Source organism: Physeter macrocephalus, chromosome 9 (assembly GCF_002837175.3).
Source record: "Physeter macrocephalus isolate SW-GA chromosome 9, ASM283717v5, whole genome shotgun sequence".
In the NCBI taxonomy this organism is placed as follows: domain Eukaryota; kingdom Metazoa; phylum Chordata; class Mammalia; order Artiodactyla; family Physeteridae; genus Physeter; species Physeter macrocephalus.
In genome coordinates this window covers 27,098,990-27,117,102 of record NC_041222.1, presented here as the reverse complement: position 1 = coordinate 27,117,102, position 18,113 = coordinate 27,098,990, and the positions used below count along the sequence as shown (strand labels likewise).

The 18,113-nt window shown below is 38.4% G+C and overlaps 1 protein-coding gene across 2 annotated transcripts in view; it reads left to right on the top strand.

The window, feature by feature from the left end:
- The window catches only part of DCAF10 (DDB1 and CUL4 associated factor 10), a 53,506-nt gene extending 41,208 nt beyond the window's left edge, over nucleotides 1-12,298 (top strand). The window contains exons 5-8 of one of the 2 annotated variants that reach the window (XM_028493791.2): nucleotides 172-285; nucleotides 2,621-2,766; nucleotides 3,702-3,797; nucleotides 11,945-12,298. In XM_028493791.2, the coding sequence (XP_028349592.1) occupies nucleotides 172-285; nucleotides 2,621-2,766; nucleotides 3,702-3,797; nucleotides 11,945-12,190 (602 nt within the window). In that variant the 3' untranslated portion in view covers nucleotides 12,191-12,298. Of the gene's footprint in view, nucleotides 1-171; nucleotides 286-2,620; nucleotides 2,767-3,701; nucleotides 10,583-11,944 lie in introns of those variants that run through there. The other variant, XM_007107108.4, reaches the window with a different exon arrangement.
- Nucleotides 12,299-18,113: the final 5,815 nt, after the last annotated feature.

Below are 18,113 nucleotides of genomic sequence, written 5' to 3'. Positions count from 1 at the left end.
AAGCGCTATCTTGCCCACCTCAGTCTTTTTTATAGGCCACTTTTAGGTGGATATGTACTTGCCATGTTTCAGATGAACTTTAACAATATGGTTGAAGTAGATGATTAAAAAGTTAAGAGATACTACCAGAGTTTTGCTAGCTTTACTGTCGGAACGTTTTGTATTTTCAAGATCTTACCACTTTGTCGAGTTCATCTGGTCCTAGAGTTTCTGGTTCACCTTCTCATCATAGTGATTCTAATTCATCTTCTGAGAAACATATGTCACGAGCCTCACAAAGAGAAGGTAGGTCAAAAGTTGGATTTCATAATCTTGAATATAGATTCTAAAATAGCTTTTTTTGGTTTGATTTTAATCCTTAAAAATAAAAGCCAATAGAGATGAAGCTATTCCTTGCTCCTCAGTAACATTTTCAAAAAGCTAACCAGGGAATTCCCTGGCAGTCTAGTGGTTAGGACTCAGCACTTCCACTGAAGGGGGCATGGGTTCAATCCCCGGAACTAAGATCCCGCATGCCACACAGTGTGGCCAAAAAAACCAAAAAACAAACAAACAAACAAATCCCCAAAAAGCTAACCAGTCTCTAGGGTTGAATATCTTGGGCTTACATTTTTGTTGGAATTTGAACTTTAGTTTTATTTTCTGTATTTAGTTTGGTCTAGTTTGGAGAGGGAATAGTTGGGAAATATAGACTCCAATCAAGGTTGTTATAGAAATTAAATGAGACTGTGCCTGTGATAGTGCTATGTAAATATAAAGGGATGAGTTTATCAGGTGCTTGTGAAAGTTGCCTGGTTCCAGCCCAGCAGGCTTTTTGCTTTGCCATTTCCTTATCCCAGCAATGCCTGGCAGCCTCAGAGGGGTTGTGGGATAAAGAGCTATAATCTGGCCCCACTCTACTTTTGCCAGTTTTTCCCCAGCCAATCTGGGAGAATTAGCTGCTCAATCTATTCTATCCACCCCTTAATTGAAATGCTTTCTACCTATGCAAATTTCACTCATCTTCCCTCTCCGTACTAATTCACATGTAAGCTCTTACAGCACTTTTTGTTTGTTCTCCTCTTGATGGACTGATGGCCAGATATATATATTTTTGTAATTTTGGGTCACCTTTTGGAGATAAGCATATCACCTACCTAGATATTTAGAGGCAGGACTTAGACTTCTAATTAGTGTTTTCCCTGGGTGGCCTCATCTGGTAAGTGCTCAATAAATGCATTCTTGATTACTTTGCCTGACTACTTCCAAGAATGGTTTGAGAGACCTTCCTAACCTAAACCTATAGACTATCCACCATCCTGTCCTCTGGATGTTGAAGACTATGATGTCTCATTTTAAAGTTAAATATTCCTCCTCTTAGAGATTTATGCCCACATATGTAACATTTCTCCTGTGGATTTTTAGGGATGTAGCACAAATAAAAGCGAAGTAACTTTGGTTCAAGTAAAATTAAGGAGGCCCTTGACCCTCCAGTCTTCCCTACCCCATCTCCACCCTGGCCCTGTATGGTTCCCCCTTTTGCCAGCTCTTGAGCAACCTCCAAGGAGCAGAGCCCAAAAACCACTGCTTACTTATTCAGAATGGGTTTCTTTTCTGCTTTTGTTAATAGATTTTCAAAATTCTTGAAATAGGGTTTTTTTTTTTTTCTAAAATTGTTGTTAAGGTTCAATCACATGTGAAATAACTATTTAGGTATAATTTGGTTGTAAGAATGTAATTTAGATCGTCACAGGTTTCTGTCAATGCTGCAGTAATCTAAAGGGAAGCTTTTAAAAGAAGATAACACATCTAAGTGCGAAATAATTCACGAAGGGTCTGACAGAGGCAGCTCATTATCTTTAAAGCAACTCCTTCTATAGGCAGAGAAGTGTTGAAATATTTCTCTTGATAATAAATTTCTAAGCTGCTTCCTTACAATGTGTATGAAAGTGGGTCACATACTTGAGGGATATGACATACTCCCATTTGTAACAATGGCTCACTACAGCAGTCAGTTTCATTGGGGGCCAGGTAGAAAGAAATGATGGGCCATAGCAGAGTACCAGGAATATGTACAATTGGCAGTATCTCCCACCCCTTGTTTTGACATGTCTCTGTGTGAGCTGTCCTCTCTTACCTCCAAAATTATACATTGATTTGTTGTTTATAGTACTGTCCTTGGGGGCCATAAGTCCTGCTCCTTGCACACATCTTTCATCTATGTAAAGGCAGTCCTCGTGGCTTGCACGTATTTCCTTCTCTGGACTACAGAGCATCAGGTCCTCTGAGATGAGAATTGTTGTCTTTTACTTTTCCAGATTCCTTTCATGTCACATAACCTGAGATGTAGATCCAAATCAAAAGGATTCCTAGTCAGCTTTAACACCTTAGTGTTAGGTTATTGTTGATTCCTGCTGCAGAAACTTGGATTCTTTAGTTCTGTCATACCCCTTCCCCCCTATCCACCCCAAAGACACATACCCCATATGTTGAGGGGCATCATGGTTTTTTACATGTGGTAGTATAAGGGGCAGATGAAGGAATAAAGGCATGAGGGTGGCTGCCAGAAATCAAAGCTTTGATGAGCTACCTCAGTCCTTTGATAATACAAATTCCACATCCTAATTTTCTCATATCTCAGGAATTTCACCACGAAACAGTCTTGAAGTCTTAACCCCTGAAGTTCCTGGTGAGAGAGACCGTGGAAATTGCATCACATCGTTACAGCTGCACCCAAAAGGCTGGGCCACTCTTCTTCGGTGCTCAAGCAACACTGATGATCAGGAGGTATGGGCAGCAGCACTCCACCTTCAGTGGGGCTGACTGAACACACTGCCATTGCCATGTGTGCTCATGGTGTCTTTATCCCTTCAAAACCCTTCCTCCTCTCTGGCCTGTGTGTGGGAAGCAGGAAGTACTTTAAAGGAGTCATCAGCTCAGACTGAGCCCAGCTTAATTCTTGCCTCCTTCATCTCACTGTAAAAAACCCCTTATATAGTAAACATAGGACTGAGCTAAGCTGGCTAAATGGGAAGTTTTGCTCTAAGCCAATGGAGTATTATGATTTTCTCTTTTTAAAAACCAGGGAAAGCTTTGGGAAAGGAAGGGACTGAACTGATAACTAGGGGAAAAGATCTTAAATGACCTTATGATTCTCCTTATGCTGGAAAGCAGGAGTCTTTCCAGAGCTAGCTAGCTAGCTAGCTAGCTAGTCACCTAGCTGTAGAAGCCACAGCTAACACAAGGAGAGAAGAGTCTTTGAAGTGTGTAGGAGGAGAGGTATTCTAGGGCTTAGATGTCTTAACTCTAAAATATCAAGATTCTTGTTACTCTCAGAAAAGGCAATTATTACTTCAGAAGTCACAGTGGCCTCAGGGAATAAAAGGCTTTAAAGTGTCATAGTACAGAATAACCTTGATATGAATGTAAATAAGACAGTATGGGACCTACAAGTTTTGTTAGTTGGGAGAGGGGTAGCATTCATCTGAATGATTTCTTGCAACAATTCTGTAGCTTTGGCATTCTGTGGAGCTTTTTTTTTAAAACAAAGATTATCTGTAGCACTCTTTGGGACTCTCTAACTTTTTGTTTTTTAATTAGTTGAAGTATAGTTGCTGTACAATATTATATAAGTTACAGGTGACAGTATAGTTATTCACAATTTTTAAAGGTTATACTCCATTTATGAGGCTCTATGATTTGTCTCTCTTCTCTCCCTCTAGTGGACTTGTGTCTATGAATTCCAAGAAGGAGCCCCTGTGCGACCAGTCTCACCTCGCTGTTCTCTACGACTGACTCATTACATTGAAGAAGCCAATGTAGGCAGGGGTTATATCAAAGAACTTTGCTTCAGCCCTGATGGGCGAATGATTTCTTCCCCACATGGCTATGGGATTCGCTTGTTGGGATTTGACAAACAGTGCAGTGAACTTATTGACTGTTTGCCCAAAGAAGCCAGTCCCCTGCGGGTGATCCGTTCTCTGTACTCTCATAATGATGTGGTACTGACAACAAAGTTCTCTCCAACACATTGTCAGATCGCCTCCGGGTGCCTTAGTGGACGGGTTTCTTTGTATCAGCCAAAGTTTTAGGCACAACTTACATCAAATAAGGAACTCTTCTGGTGTTTGAATTATATATTACTTCAATTTAGGTGAAGTATTTTCTTTTTAGAAGATCTTAAAAGTTTGGGTCAAGATCCTAGTTCTTATGGGTCCATGAACACACCCGTGACCTGAGTACTTGGTCGTCCAGCATCACAGGGGCATCGCCAAGTTAGACTCCAGGCAGCACCATCTTTTGCAGCATTCCTAGGCTCCTGCTGATCTGTGCCACTGAACTCCAGTTCTGCTGGTTGTTTTGCATGGTAGCTCTTGTCAAGTTTCTTTCTTTTAATTCTCTTTTCTGTTTTTTGATTTTGGTGTGAATTTTGTGGACATTTGGCAGGAGTTTTGGTTGGATTAGGAGAAACTCGTGATGCTAGTGTTGAATAAAACCCAAAAGTTTGATGTTGGCATACTGGTTGTTGAAAAGAAATTTCATCTTATCAGTATACCTGGCCTTTTAAAGTTGCTGTCGTTTCTCTATAATGAGCACAGATAATGGCATTATTCTTAACAACTGTTACAGTTTTGCAGCAAAATGTCTTTTAAGTTTCCTGTTAAAATTATACATATTTTTCACTGTGAGAGGGATTTTGTTGTGAAATTCTAGAAAAAAAATTACCACCTCTCTTTGTAGTTTATTTGTATGAATTTTAAAATCTGTAGCATGTGTCCTTACTTGGTATTTTGTTCCTGTCAACAGCATTAGAAAGGAAAAGAGGAGAAGGAATGGGCTTTGGTCATTTCTGTTGTATAGAAGAGGATTTATTTATTAGATTATACTCTCCATCTGGCCACAGAGTGATGAGAACAATGTGGCTTAGATTTTCTGTTTCCTCTGCCAGATTATTTGAATCACAGAGGATGACGGGTGGAGGGAAAATCGAGAGTAAAGACGTGTTTTTCTCATCTTCCTTGAGCTCAGCTCTCTTACCATTAATGAAGGGAGAACTGTGATTGTCTTCAAGCTGTTGTCATAACTGTGATGGTCCGTGACTTGGGTGTCATGACTAAGACATTTTGTGTTTTGTTATGGAACACAGCAAGTAAAAAGCATCACGCAGGGGCCAGGCATAAGGCTGACCACTCTGCTGAAGTAAGCAGCTTTTTTCTAGTCTCCTCCACTTTGAATGGGACTGTCCTTAGAAGAGATTTGCCAGAGGCTGGAGTAATTTGAGCCACATGCTAGCTTTTTCCCTCTTAGAACACATTCTCTTAGGCCAGTGGTTCTCAAACATTAGGGTGCATTATACTGGGGAGCTTGTGAAAAATAGAGAAACCTGGCCCTCACCTTAGGAGGTTCTGATTCAGCCAGGGAGAGGACAGGAATCTGTATTTTTAACACGAACCCCAGGTAATCTGTATTCAGGTGGTTCCTGGATCACAGCTTCAAATATTACTACCTTAAACATCAGTAAATATTTCTCTACCCATCAGGTGCTTAACACAACTCCCAGAAGGTGTTTTGATTATTAAAAAAATAAGCAAATAAAAGCAATTTTAGAGGTAGAAAGTAACTTAAAATGGACTCAATCTCGTTATTAGATGAATGAGAGAAGTTAAGTGACTTGCCTAAAGTCATCCTGTAAAATTAGTGGCAGAGCCAGGACTTGAATTCAAGTCTCTTAATTCCTTGCTCAGGGCAATTTCTACTGTATTATGCTGGCTGTTAAAACAATGACTTATGAACACTTTTTTTTGTCTTTAAGTTGTATTATTGTGAATACCTTTAAACTGGCCAGTACATTGAAAAAGGAAGGCATGGGAGTAGCAATGCTGAGAATTCCAGCCATAAGAAGAAAAGTGTTTTAAATCTTATAGAAATGTTTAAGCAACCCAAATACATGAATAAAAATGACACTTTTTGTAGAACCTGCCCGACAGCCATTCACACACGTACAGAGGTTACATCTCACTTGGATAATGTTGGCTCTAGGACAAATTTTAAAAATTAGATCTTTCTTACAATGGATGTTAAAAAAAAATTCGAAATTTTTTAGTCATCAAAAAAAGTACCCACAGTGAAAACACAGGTTTGCCATAAACTTTCTTAAAAACACATATTTAAAAGAAAATAAAGAGACAGAAACACCTAATGTTGACTTTAAAAATAAGCTACTAAGTACAGTGGTTGTATTGATAATCAAAAGAAGTTTCCACATATTGCATCTCCTTGGGAGAGCGCTCCATGTCAGATGCTGGGCCCAAATGTTGCCCAACTCTAATAAATTTCAGTCCATGATTCTAGAACATCTATCATGTGTCAAATAATGTACATACTTTACTGCTAACTCTCACAAAAACTGCAAGGTAGGTGGCATTAGCACCAATGTACTTTGGGGGAAATGGAAGGTCAGAAAGGTTGATTTGCCATAAGTCACAGAGCTGGCATGGGGTGGCAGCACTGAGATTCAAACTCAATGTTTGCTTTAGTTCCAAGCCTGTGCTTACTACTCTACCATTTTGCCCTTTAGTTTGTAAAGGATGGTAAACTGGTCTGTTAATTTACTTATTTAACACCCTCTGGAAGTTGTCTATTTCAGAGCTGGCTCATCTTCTGCACCATGCAAAAGAACATTTACAAGATAGACAATTTCCATTAGAATTAACGCCATAAACTGCAGGGCACACATATGGTCCGTTCCTAACTAAAAACCCTCATGTAGGGTAAGTAGCTATAAGATAAAGAAAAATGGAGGATTAATAGCCTTATACAAAAACAGAGCCTCACAGATGAGAATTCAAAATTAATAGCAAACTCAACAAAACCTTTGTCCTCTCTGAGGTATTGTCATGATTAGAAAGTCATCGGGATATTAATCAAGGAATTAAAGGGCATCAGGAATGCCATACAATATTGGAGGAGATTACACTTAAAATTTCAAGATCCCATTTCACTTAGTGTATAAAATCTAATCTGGTGTTTTTAACTCTAAAATTTTATTTAGTCATTTTTAATCATGATAATTGGTAAATGTATTATAATTGATAATATAATTGTTGGTAAGTGTAGTATAAATTATACATCTGTTTTAAAAAGCTTTCTGCAGAACAGTATATTTATGGCAAAGCTATGTTGAATGAGTTTAAAAACATCAAATATACCGTAGTTCCTTATTTTCAATTGTGAAAATGAAGTGGCTGATGCAGAAGAGACCTCTATTTTTACCTTTTGAAAATGTCTGTGGTCTTTTTTCTCAGAAGCCCAAAGAGCATGTATATTTTGTTTCTCCTTGTTACATCCCCAAGAAGAGGCTATACCAAAAATTTTAGGAAAACAAGCATGGAAAAGGTAAATCACATATTCCTCACTCCTATGTCTAGAACCAAGATCACATCATATCATTGTTAAGGCTGTTTTCTAGAAAGTGCAATATAGGAAAAACACTCAGACTCTTTTAGGAGCCGAGTGTTTCCCATATTAGAATATATGGTGTTGGCATCCATAAGAATCTGTTAAGCTTGTGTTTAACAGGAGAAATGGTCTGATAACTTACTGATGACAATCATCCCCATTTAATGACCAGCAGTCACTGAGAGCTATGAAAATTCAGTAACACAGTGTTGGTCATGAAGGAAAGCATATATATTAATGTTGGGATAATTAATGCATATATCTTAAGTGCCAAAATTTAAAACTTGTAATTATTTTTGATGCAAGTCTTTCAGATATGTCAGTATACCTACCCACCTTCTTCTTAAACAGCATGCTCAGTACAATTCACTTTTTCATGATGAAAGTAAAAGTTATATCCATGTGTTATTACAAATATCTAATGAGCTCTGATGTATGTAAAATAATTCATAAATTGTAAAGGGCTATAACATTGATATTAATTATTATAAAGTGATTCCCTCAGCCTCGAGGTATATATAATCATTTGCCTCAGATTCCTGGTGTGGTTTTTGTTTTTTTTAATTTAAAAAATTTTGTATCTGCTAAGTAGTTTGTTTTGCTTATATAGTGGTCTCCTACCACACTATCAATATACCTGCCTCTAACAGGCTCCCCACTTCCTTCTAATGTGCTGTGTTCATCTGTTATGAGCTGGGACGAGAGATAACCAAGCCTGCTTAGTTTCTAATGGGCTGGATGAGCTCTGGGTGCACAGTCTGTGAGACAGCTCTTTTGGTTGCTCACCACCTTCCTGACAGGTTCACAATAACCTTCTGGATAACAGTTCCCAGTTAAAGCCCAAGCTAGTGATTTTTTTCAGTTACCACTAAGTAAAATACTACAAGCTAAGGATGCTACTAGATTAAGGAGAAGCAATGTACCAAAGTACAGGGAAGCAAAAACAAAGGCTCTGTAGTTGCACAGGGGTCTTTCATGCTTTTAAGAAAAAAGAAGAGTGCAGAGGGGAAAAAAAAAACAGTGAAAATCCAGATAGACGTAAGAGTATTTTTGATGCCATTAAACTGTCAGTAATTATTAAAATATATGGTTAAAAAATAAAATAAAATACACGGTTAAATTATCACACACTGTACAAAGACACAGTTCAGTCTCAGTGCAAAATGAGAGTGTACCGAAATTTATACCCTGAACACAATTCTTAAGAATTTCTTCCATTCAAACGATAATGTAAATTATTGGCAAAAGGAAAGTCTCAAATTTACCTGTATGCCGCTTTTTTACTTGTAAATGAATTAGTGATAGAAAAATGGGTTTTATCAAAAGCTCCAGGGAATTCATCTCAAATGCACACACCTCCTCTATACATGTGTATATAAATGTCACTATAAATGAAAATGCCAGAGATAATAAAATAATTTTTAAAATTTAAATCTGGTCCAAAGTACTTAAAATAGAATTTTCAGCTTTCCCGAGTTTTTTCCTCATTTAGATTTCATGGTTTTTACATTAGAAGTTGAATATTTGAATTTTCTTTTAAATTTCATTGCATCTTCCATTTCCAAATTGTGCTTTCTGATAAATTTTAGATTCACATTTTCAGGACATTTGGAATATTCCAGATAATATGCCAGACACCAGAAAGTTTTCTCACTAGATTCTGACTGAGGTGCTGTTTCTCACTAGATTCTCATGCCAGACTGTAAGCTCCTTGAGGGCAGGGACTCTTATTTATTCTTCTATTCCCAGTGCCCAGCAGGATCAATAAATTTTTGTTGAATGAATCAAATGAATCTTCACCATATGTGGCCTCAAATTTCCATGAAGCCAGAACTGTGATGTGCAAATTATTCAGTATTACAGGAATCCATCATTTATTATAATGAACAGACTTCACTGGAGTAAGATTTTGTTCTGACCAATAGGTCAGAAAAACGAAGCATTTCTCATTGATTTGGAAAACTGCCAAGATGCAGTTTTTCATTCAACAAACATGTGACTCCCTACTAGATGCCTAGTCTAGAGCTCAAGGGACAAAGATAACTAAGGTTTTAGTATTCCTATAACTGCAGTTGATATAGACTTAGATGCAGGGCTGGCTTCATGGGTATGTGACCTATGTAGTCATTTAAGGGCCTGCACTGAGAAAAGCCCCATGCTTGGTTTAATGCTCTGCTGAAGCCATCTTGAAATTCTTAATTGCATTATAGTACCTTTTACCTACCTTCTAGTAAAGATATTCACATTCATTGAAAACTAGCCATAAAGTGAATGATTTAGTAAAATAACTTCTAAAATCTAAAACTGAAACAAAACTACCTCCCTCCCACAAAGGTTTTTAACAGATCAAATGCTCTTTATTTCAGAATTAGAAAAGCTTTCTAAAAATGTGACAAGTTTTTACCTTTTCAATTGAGTTGTTTTTCAAATGGATGGTAGAATTGTAGGTGAATTTATCTACATACATACCTACATGAAATTTTAAGTTTTTAATAAACCTTTTATTAATATATGCACTGAATATTTTAGTTTAAGTCCACCTCATAATGTGCTTTTAAAAAATAAATGCTACTTTGAAACATTTGCCACACTTTTTGTGTGTGGTTAACCTATTTAAAAGGTTGATGGCAAACTTGCACTGCAGTGGTTAGGAATCTGCCTGCCAATGCAGGGGACACGGGTTCAAGCCCAGGTCTGGGAAGATCCCACATGCCGCGGAGCAACTAAGCCCGTGCGCCATAACTACTGAGCCTGCGCTCTAGAGCCCTCAAGCCACAACTACTGAAGCCCGCGTGCCTAGAGCCCATGATCCGCAACAAGAAGCCACTGCAACGAGAAGCCCGTGCACCGCAACGAAGAGGAGCCCTCACTCGCCACAACTAGAGAAAGCCGCACACAGCAACGAAGAACCAAAGCAGCCAAAATTAAATAAATTAAATAAATAAATTTTAAAAAGATTAGGAGACCACCTGGGGCTAGATTAAGGGAGTGCAAGTCCTGTTCACACCCTAATCTTGTCAGAGACCCCACCTCTGGAAAAAACAACAAAAAAAACCTTGCATTTAGCATTAGTTTGAAAATTTTTGTTTACATTTTGTTCACTTTTAGACCAGAATCAAGAATAAGGCTGTGACAGAGGCAGTGGCTTGGTGGTTCTTGTTAGTGATATTCTAAACTTTTTTGATCATGTAAATCTTAACAGAAAAAATTAGAATACACTCCAAATTTTGATCATTTATAAATTATATATACTGTTATACTGATCTATTATGTACATTATAAAACATGTATAGGGAAAAAGGAAATTTTAAAAGAATGTTTAAAAAATCAAAGTTCTACATTACCTCTTGCACTTCCAGGGTTTACCTTGTCCTTCCACTGGCATATGCACACTTCATTTTTTGAAGCCTACTGTTCTAAAACATAGAAAAGGCATTTTGCACTGAAAACACATTTACTAACATCTGAACCATTCACATCTGTTCACTAATGTTCTGGCCATTTACAAGTTTATTTGATATGAATCGTGTGTAGAGTTTTATAAATTATTCAGTGAAAATTATTCATACCAATAGGAAGCATAGTTGATAAATTTTTGTCAAGCTGTATACAGTGATTGGTTCTCATATAGATAAATTTAGAACATGCTATTTTTCACTGTTCCCTAGAATGACATTTTCTTGTGTTATTTAACTGTGACTGATGGTTCATTTTGCCATACTATTTTAAATTTACTAAAAAAATGACAATCCTACTTGGGATGCTTTTTTGGGAAGTCACCGAAAAGAAAAAGAGTGAATCCCTTTCAATTCAGATTTTTGAGAAATTAATTTTTTGAGAAATTAATCATTCTTTAGCTAACTTAACTAACCATAGCACTAATGATCACTATTTCAGTTATTCCTGAAATATGACTGACATATTTTGGACTATTTAAAAATAGATTTTTTTATTTAAAAGGAAGTGACTTTAACTATTTATATTTACATCAGTTTCCTATTACTGATGTAACAAATTACCACGAACTTAATGGTTAAAACAACACAAATACATGCCCACTGAGATTTCCTTCTAGGCCCTTCCCTTCTGGCAGAGAACATGAAAAGTGGTGCAGGCATTAGCATCACCAGGAGGGCTTGTTAAAACAGACTGCTAGGTTGACATCCAGAGCTGCTTATTTCACAGGTCTGGGGTGGGAGGCCCCATTCTGCATTTCTAACCAGTTCCCAGTTGATGCTGTAGGTCTGGGGACCACAGTTTGAGAACTAGGGATTTAGAAAATGCAGTTAGGGTTTAGATTCTTCATGGATGACAGTTCCATGGATCTCTGTGAAGATAAAGAAAGCCTGTTTGGAGAACATATTAACTTTGGAGCTTGAGAGATGGACAACCATGCATCCCATCAGTTACACCATCCTCCTTCAGCCAGAGCTAAGACTTCCCTATTTTTAAATGGTATTTAAGTTACTGAGCAGTTAATTACACTAAGATCATCTTATCTTCTCAGGAACAGACCCGGTGCTGTGTGCTTTATCTTCTAACTCCACGAGAGGAGCCGCTACAGAAACACACACACTGTGAGCTCCAAACAGCTTCCGACTGCTGCGGACAAATTCAAAACAGGAACAACAGAAGCTCTAAGCAGAGCACAGACAACTCAGAACAGCTTTTAAACCCTTTTTTGGGGGAAACAGCTGTCTCCTTTGAAAGCTATTTAAATTATGGGTACACGAGGCTGCTGTGCTTACATTAACTTGCAAAAGCCCATCACTATAAAAGATTAGTTTTTGTCTGGGTAAAATGAAGGATCCAAATTTCATTGTAAAAGGATTACTTTATAAAAGTTAAATACAAAGTATCAGATCTGTTCTGAATACACTATTTATTCTTAGGCAGTTATTACTGAAGAGGTTTTGTGTGTGTACATAATAAATGTTATGTATAAAAGAAGGACTTCCGGGCCTTTGTTGAAAGTTGCAGAGTATTGGCGGGAAAATCATGATCCCTACCCTGGTCACTTCAGGGGTGAGTAGACCACTCACTTTTGGGGCCGACTTAAGAAAAACATCAGTTCATCAGCCACCATGTTACTCACCAGCCCTGTCACAATCTGGTGTGTGTTCTGGGCTTGAGGAGAGAGAGGAGGTGGCCACCACGTCATTAGGACTAGTGGGAAGGATAAGTTAGTAATATGCCATAGGCCTGTATTCCCCTCTAGCAGGTATTTCTGTAGTATCCTATGACTTCATGGCAGTCTAGAATAACTAGCATACTAAGAGAACTGAACTGAGTCTCTCAATATATTAAGACATCAAATATTTTGATAAACACCCTAATGATTTTTCTTAACATTTTATTATGAGATGTTCAAACATACACCAAAGATGAAAGAATTTTACAAGATTCTACTGTGAACACTTTACTAAGCTTGTTTTATCAGTTATCCAATATTCTGCCCATCCATCAATCCATCTTAATTTTTGATGTATTTTGATGAATAAATTGCAGATATCTGTACCCGTCCTTTTAAAACTCCTCAGCAATACGTATCATTAACTAAAGTTCAATATTTTTCTGTTGTAAAATTTCCACACAGTGAAGTGCACAGATATTAACAGTGTTTGCTAAATAAGTTTAGGCCAATGTATACACTTGTGTAACCCAAACCCCTATCAAGATATAGATCACTACCGTTACCCCAGAGGCAGAAAGTTCCTTCATGCCCCTTCCCAGAGTTAACCACTGGGTTTTTTTTCCACCAGATTTGCCTCTTCTAGAACTTCAAATAAATGGAATCAGACATTATGTATCCTCCATGATGATTTTTAAAAGACAAATTCCTAAAAAATTCAGTGTCTCTGAAACAGGGAGAATGATAAAGATAACACCTGGGATCAGAGTATGATTCATTCACTGAACAGGTATTATGAGAACCTCTAGTCCGTGAATACAAAGATCAGAAAGACAGCCCCTGCACTCAAGGCATTCACACTGTCTTGAGGGATACAGCACAAACATCTTGGCCAGAGAGCTGGGGTTGAGACAGTCATCACGTGCCACAGGAGACCTAAGCCAGCCTGGGAGCCAGTAGGGAATCAAGGGAAATTTAAGGTTTTACCTAGGAACTTGTCACAGGCAGCCAATGCTCTGTATAGTCCACAAGTCTAGAATCTTGTAACTCGAAATGATTTGTCCTTGAAAGGGCAGCTTTACAGTACTGAGCAGATGTAAGGCAAATCTGCTAAATAAAATAAAGAAACTATAAAAGGTACAAATTGAAATTAGGGATGTTTTCTTCTCTAGTTTGAGTTGATATACATTCAAATGTATTTTGCATTGCTTCCAGACATAAAAACACCATGCTTTTCTGTTCCTGGACCACAAGTGGCAGAAGTTTTGAAGGGCTCCAAACAGCAACAGCAAAGGTTTAAATCTCCTTGGACTTTGCCTTAGCTTTCTCAAGGCTTATCACACCCATTATATCTCCAAGTTTAGGCCCTCACCTCCTAACTCCTTTTCACTTGTTACCTTCATATTTTACACACAAATTACAAATGAAAAGTACCTGGATCCCTTACATACCCACTTTTCCTTATTATCTGTCTTGAAAACTCTATGGCTCTTTTTCAGTGGGGAGTGAGAAGTGGGGAGCCCAAGCAAACCTCGAAATTTGTTTAATCACTCTTTTTCAGCAAAGTATGAGAGGGGTAAGGAAAGTCTGGAGGCTTCCTTTTTACCAATGGGAAAAGAGAAAGCTATATACCAAGTGCCTCTTATTACTATAGATATGATGACCCTTGAAAGAAATTAGTTTCTTTTCCCTATTATCACCTGAAACAAAAAGGTATATAGCATCTCAATGTAACTAAATGCATTCCCCCTTTTTGGTGTACTCTGTAAGGAGCAAGCCACTGCTGACTAATGACTGGTTCCTGAACTGAATGATGATGGTGAAAGGTAAAGCAACTACTGAGGTGGTCTGCTCTAAACAAAACAAGCCACTGCCTTCATGGCACTTCTACAGTAACAAAGCAGCAATGACACACTAATTACTTTAAGGAATACTTTCTTCTTGTCCTTCTTGGTCAGCTTCACTCAGCTGAGATCCACAATTCAAAAACAGTGCAAGAATAAGAAAAATGGAGCCTGTACATTGGAGTCCTGACTCGTACAGAGACTTGTCTCAGATTGGCTGGATATTTCTGAGAGTACAGGATAGGTGAATGTATAACTGAATCACTTTGCTGTACACCTGAAACTAACACAACATTGTAAATCAACTCTACTCCCATATAAAATAAAAATTAAAAAAAAAAAAGATAGCCAAGTGTTACACATGAAGGGGGAGAGCAAAGAAGAGCCTCATCATTTAGCTCATGTATGTTATGGGCTGAATGCTTGTGTCCCCCACGACCCCAAGCTTGCAGGTTGCAGCCCTGACCCGCAGTGTGACGGTATCTGGAGTGCAGCCTGTGGAGGTAATTAGGTTTAGATGAGGTCAAGAGGTTCTCTCTCTGCCATGTGAAGACACAGAAGTCTGTACACCAAGAAGAGGTCTCTCACCAGGAACCAAATCTGCCAGCACCTTGATCTTGGACTTCCCAGTGTCTGGAACTGAGAAATGTCTTGTTGTTTAAGCCTAAATATTTAGTCTATGGTATTTCATTATGGCAGCCCAAGCAGTGTTAAAATTTGTTTCTGAAACAACTCCCATGACCCATCAAGGAACTAAAGTCAGACAGGATATTCCAGAATGCTGTGATCCTAAATACTCGTGCGTCCCTTCACTCTTTTGATTCTTAAAGAAACATCTGTCAGACATCTACAAGGTGTCAGGCACTGTGCCAGGAACTTGAAACTGTGGAAACCAGAGCAGAGTCCCTGCCTTATGGAGCTGACATTCAAAAGGGCCAAAGGCATCAAATAATGACAATATAATTAAAACAGGTAAGTGCTACGAAAACAGCACAGGAATGTGGCAGCACAAGAATATGTAAGAGGGGAACCTGACTTGGTCCTTAAAGTGTGAGCTGGCTTCCCCGAGGAAGTGACGTTTGAGCTGAGATCTGAAGGCCTCAGTAAGAGTTACTGCGTGAACCGGGGAGAGAGCAGGGTTCAGTGCAGCGGGACTCCACATGGGTAAGGCTGGGAGGCTACAGAGTACAGAAGTCCCCACGGCAGTGGCTGGGCAGGGCACTTTTAGCTGGAGATGACAAGGGAGACAGGGCCTGGATCATTTCATACAGAAAAATGATAGGAATATGAAGAATGGATTGAAGGCAGATGAGAATTTTGATAAATCCTATTTTATCCTCAATTTCTACTTCAAAATCACATATACTCATCTGGAGAAAAAGTTCCCTACTGGAAACTAGATGCTGAAGGGATGAAGCTGGGACCAGCCTCTGGAGACTGGGAGGCACTGCAGCTACGCAGACCTCCCTCTGGCCCCTCCCCGTCACACCAAGAGAAATGCTCTCTACTCCCCTCACTCTGCCTGCGGGTTACAATGACATTTCATCAGATGATGTGTCAAACCCCTTTCATGAATTCTAGAGCTCAGGATATTCACTTTTCTACTGAATTTCTAAAAAAATTTCTCAAACAGGAGTGTTTTAGAAGCATTATATGGCAACTGCTCCCTTACTCGGTGGACCTCATCAGGCAATCTCAACTATCCCTGGAGATGACAACAAGGGAGACAGGGCCTGGATCATTTCATACAGAAAAATGATAGGAATATGAAGAATGGATTGAAGGCAGATGAGAATTTTGATAAATCCTATTTTATCCTCAATTTCTACTTCAAAATCACATATACTCATCTGGAGAAAAAGTTCCCTACTGGAAACTAGATGCTGAAGGGATGAAGCTGGGACCAGCCTCTGGAGACTGGGAGGCACTGCAGCTACGCAGACCTCCCTCTGGCCCCTCCCCGTCACACCAAGAGAAATGCTCTCTACTCCCCTCACTCTGCCTGCGGGTTACAATGACATTTCATCAGATGATGTGTCAAACCCCTTTCATGAATTCTAGAGCTCAGGATATTCACTTTTCTACTGAATTTCTAAAAAAATTTCTCAAACAGGAGTGTTTTAGAAGCATTATATGGCAACTGCTCCCTTACTCGGTGGACCTCATCAGGCAATCTCAACTATCCCTGGAGTCAGGAAGCACCTTATAATTTAATGTGTAAACCAACAGTGTAGCTAATATGATTTCAGTCTCCCAACAGAAACAAGCAGTATGAAATCAAAAGCAGATATAAAAAACTCAAAAAGCACAAACATCCAGATCATTTAGCTTGGGGGTAAGCATGACCTGAAGGTACATAATTACAACAGAAAGTATTGATATACTGAATTTACCAAAACAGTTTATACTCAGTAGGGAAAAGTTTATTTCATTTGAGAACAACCTTTAAAAAACAAAATGCTTTGTAGTTAACCTATCTAGAAAATTAACTAATCTGGAACTCCTCTTGACGAAACAAAATGGATAAATGAAGAACTGTTCTACCTACAAAATTATCAGGTGAAGTCACTAACAGTCAAAGTAGCGTGCTGAACGTTTTACCAACAAATAGACTAATCTACCACAAAAAGGAAAGTGCTCCTAACCCTAACCCAGCCACAAGAGACCAGAAAAATGGACTTAAAAAAAACTTTATTCCAATCAGAAATACCAAAAGAAACACGTTAACTCTGAAACATTTAACAGATTTCATTCATTTAAACTCATATAGTCACAAAACTCAAAATATCAAACAAAAACAACCACTTTTAATAATGAAACTTTAAAAAAGGAAACATGTAGACTCCGCCACAATTTAGGAGCCACAAGCAAATCTTCACTATTAGGCAAAAAGACAGCATTAAAAACTAAAAATCCTCAGATTTAAGGAGAATGCCTATTCAAGTCTTTGATACACATTTATAAGCACGTGAGAAAACAAAGACTATTTTAAAAGAAACCAAGTCTGAGTGCTTACCCTTTCTTTAAATGTGATCTCCCACCTCGCTTCCATCTTGACTGCATGCCCCTCACACGACAGTACTTCACCTACACTGAAGAGTGTTTGTTGGTCAACATGATTGGCTTACCATGAAGCCCTCCAGTACCACCCATTATCCTCTTATTAAGGTTTGTACAGCCTTGTAACTGAGTATCACCACTGTAATCAAGCCGGGGAATTTCAGGTCTCCAAAGATGATTATATATGCACAATTCTGTTTCATTGCACAGTTCGTAATATATAGCAGGTGATTATATAACCAACCATTAAGTAAGATGATTATTGACTATTGAGACAAAAGCATCAACTTTGTCTCCAACCACAAATGAAACAAAGACACATACATGTGCCACCATACAGAGGTTGTGTTTACTCTGTAGTACAGTCCTGAGGGCTCATACCACTCTAAGGGTGTTAACTACAGAATCAATAACATCTTTCTGGTGGCATCAGAATGAAGTATAGGAGGCAAGACCAGAAGTGCCCTGCGCTCACGAGCTGTCTGTGCCACGTATGTAACAGCAAGGCCACTTTTAAAGCTTTGCAGATAAAAGTTACTCACTCATGTTTGCCTTTTCAAAATTATTACCATACTAGTTCACACTGAAGGCAAAAACAATAGTTAGAATCTCTTCCTTACTAACAACACATTTTGACTTCT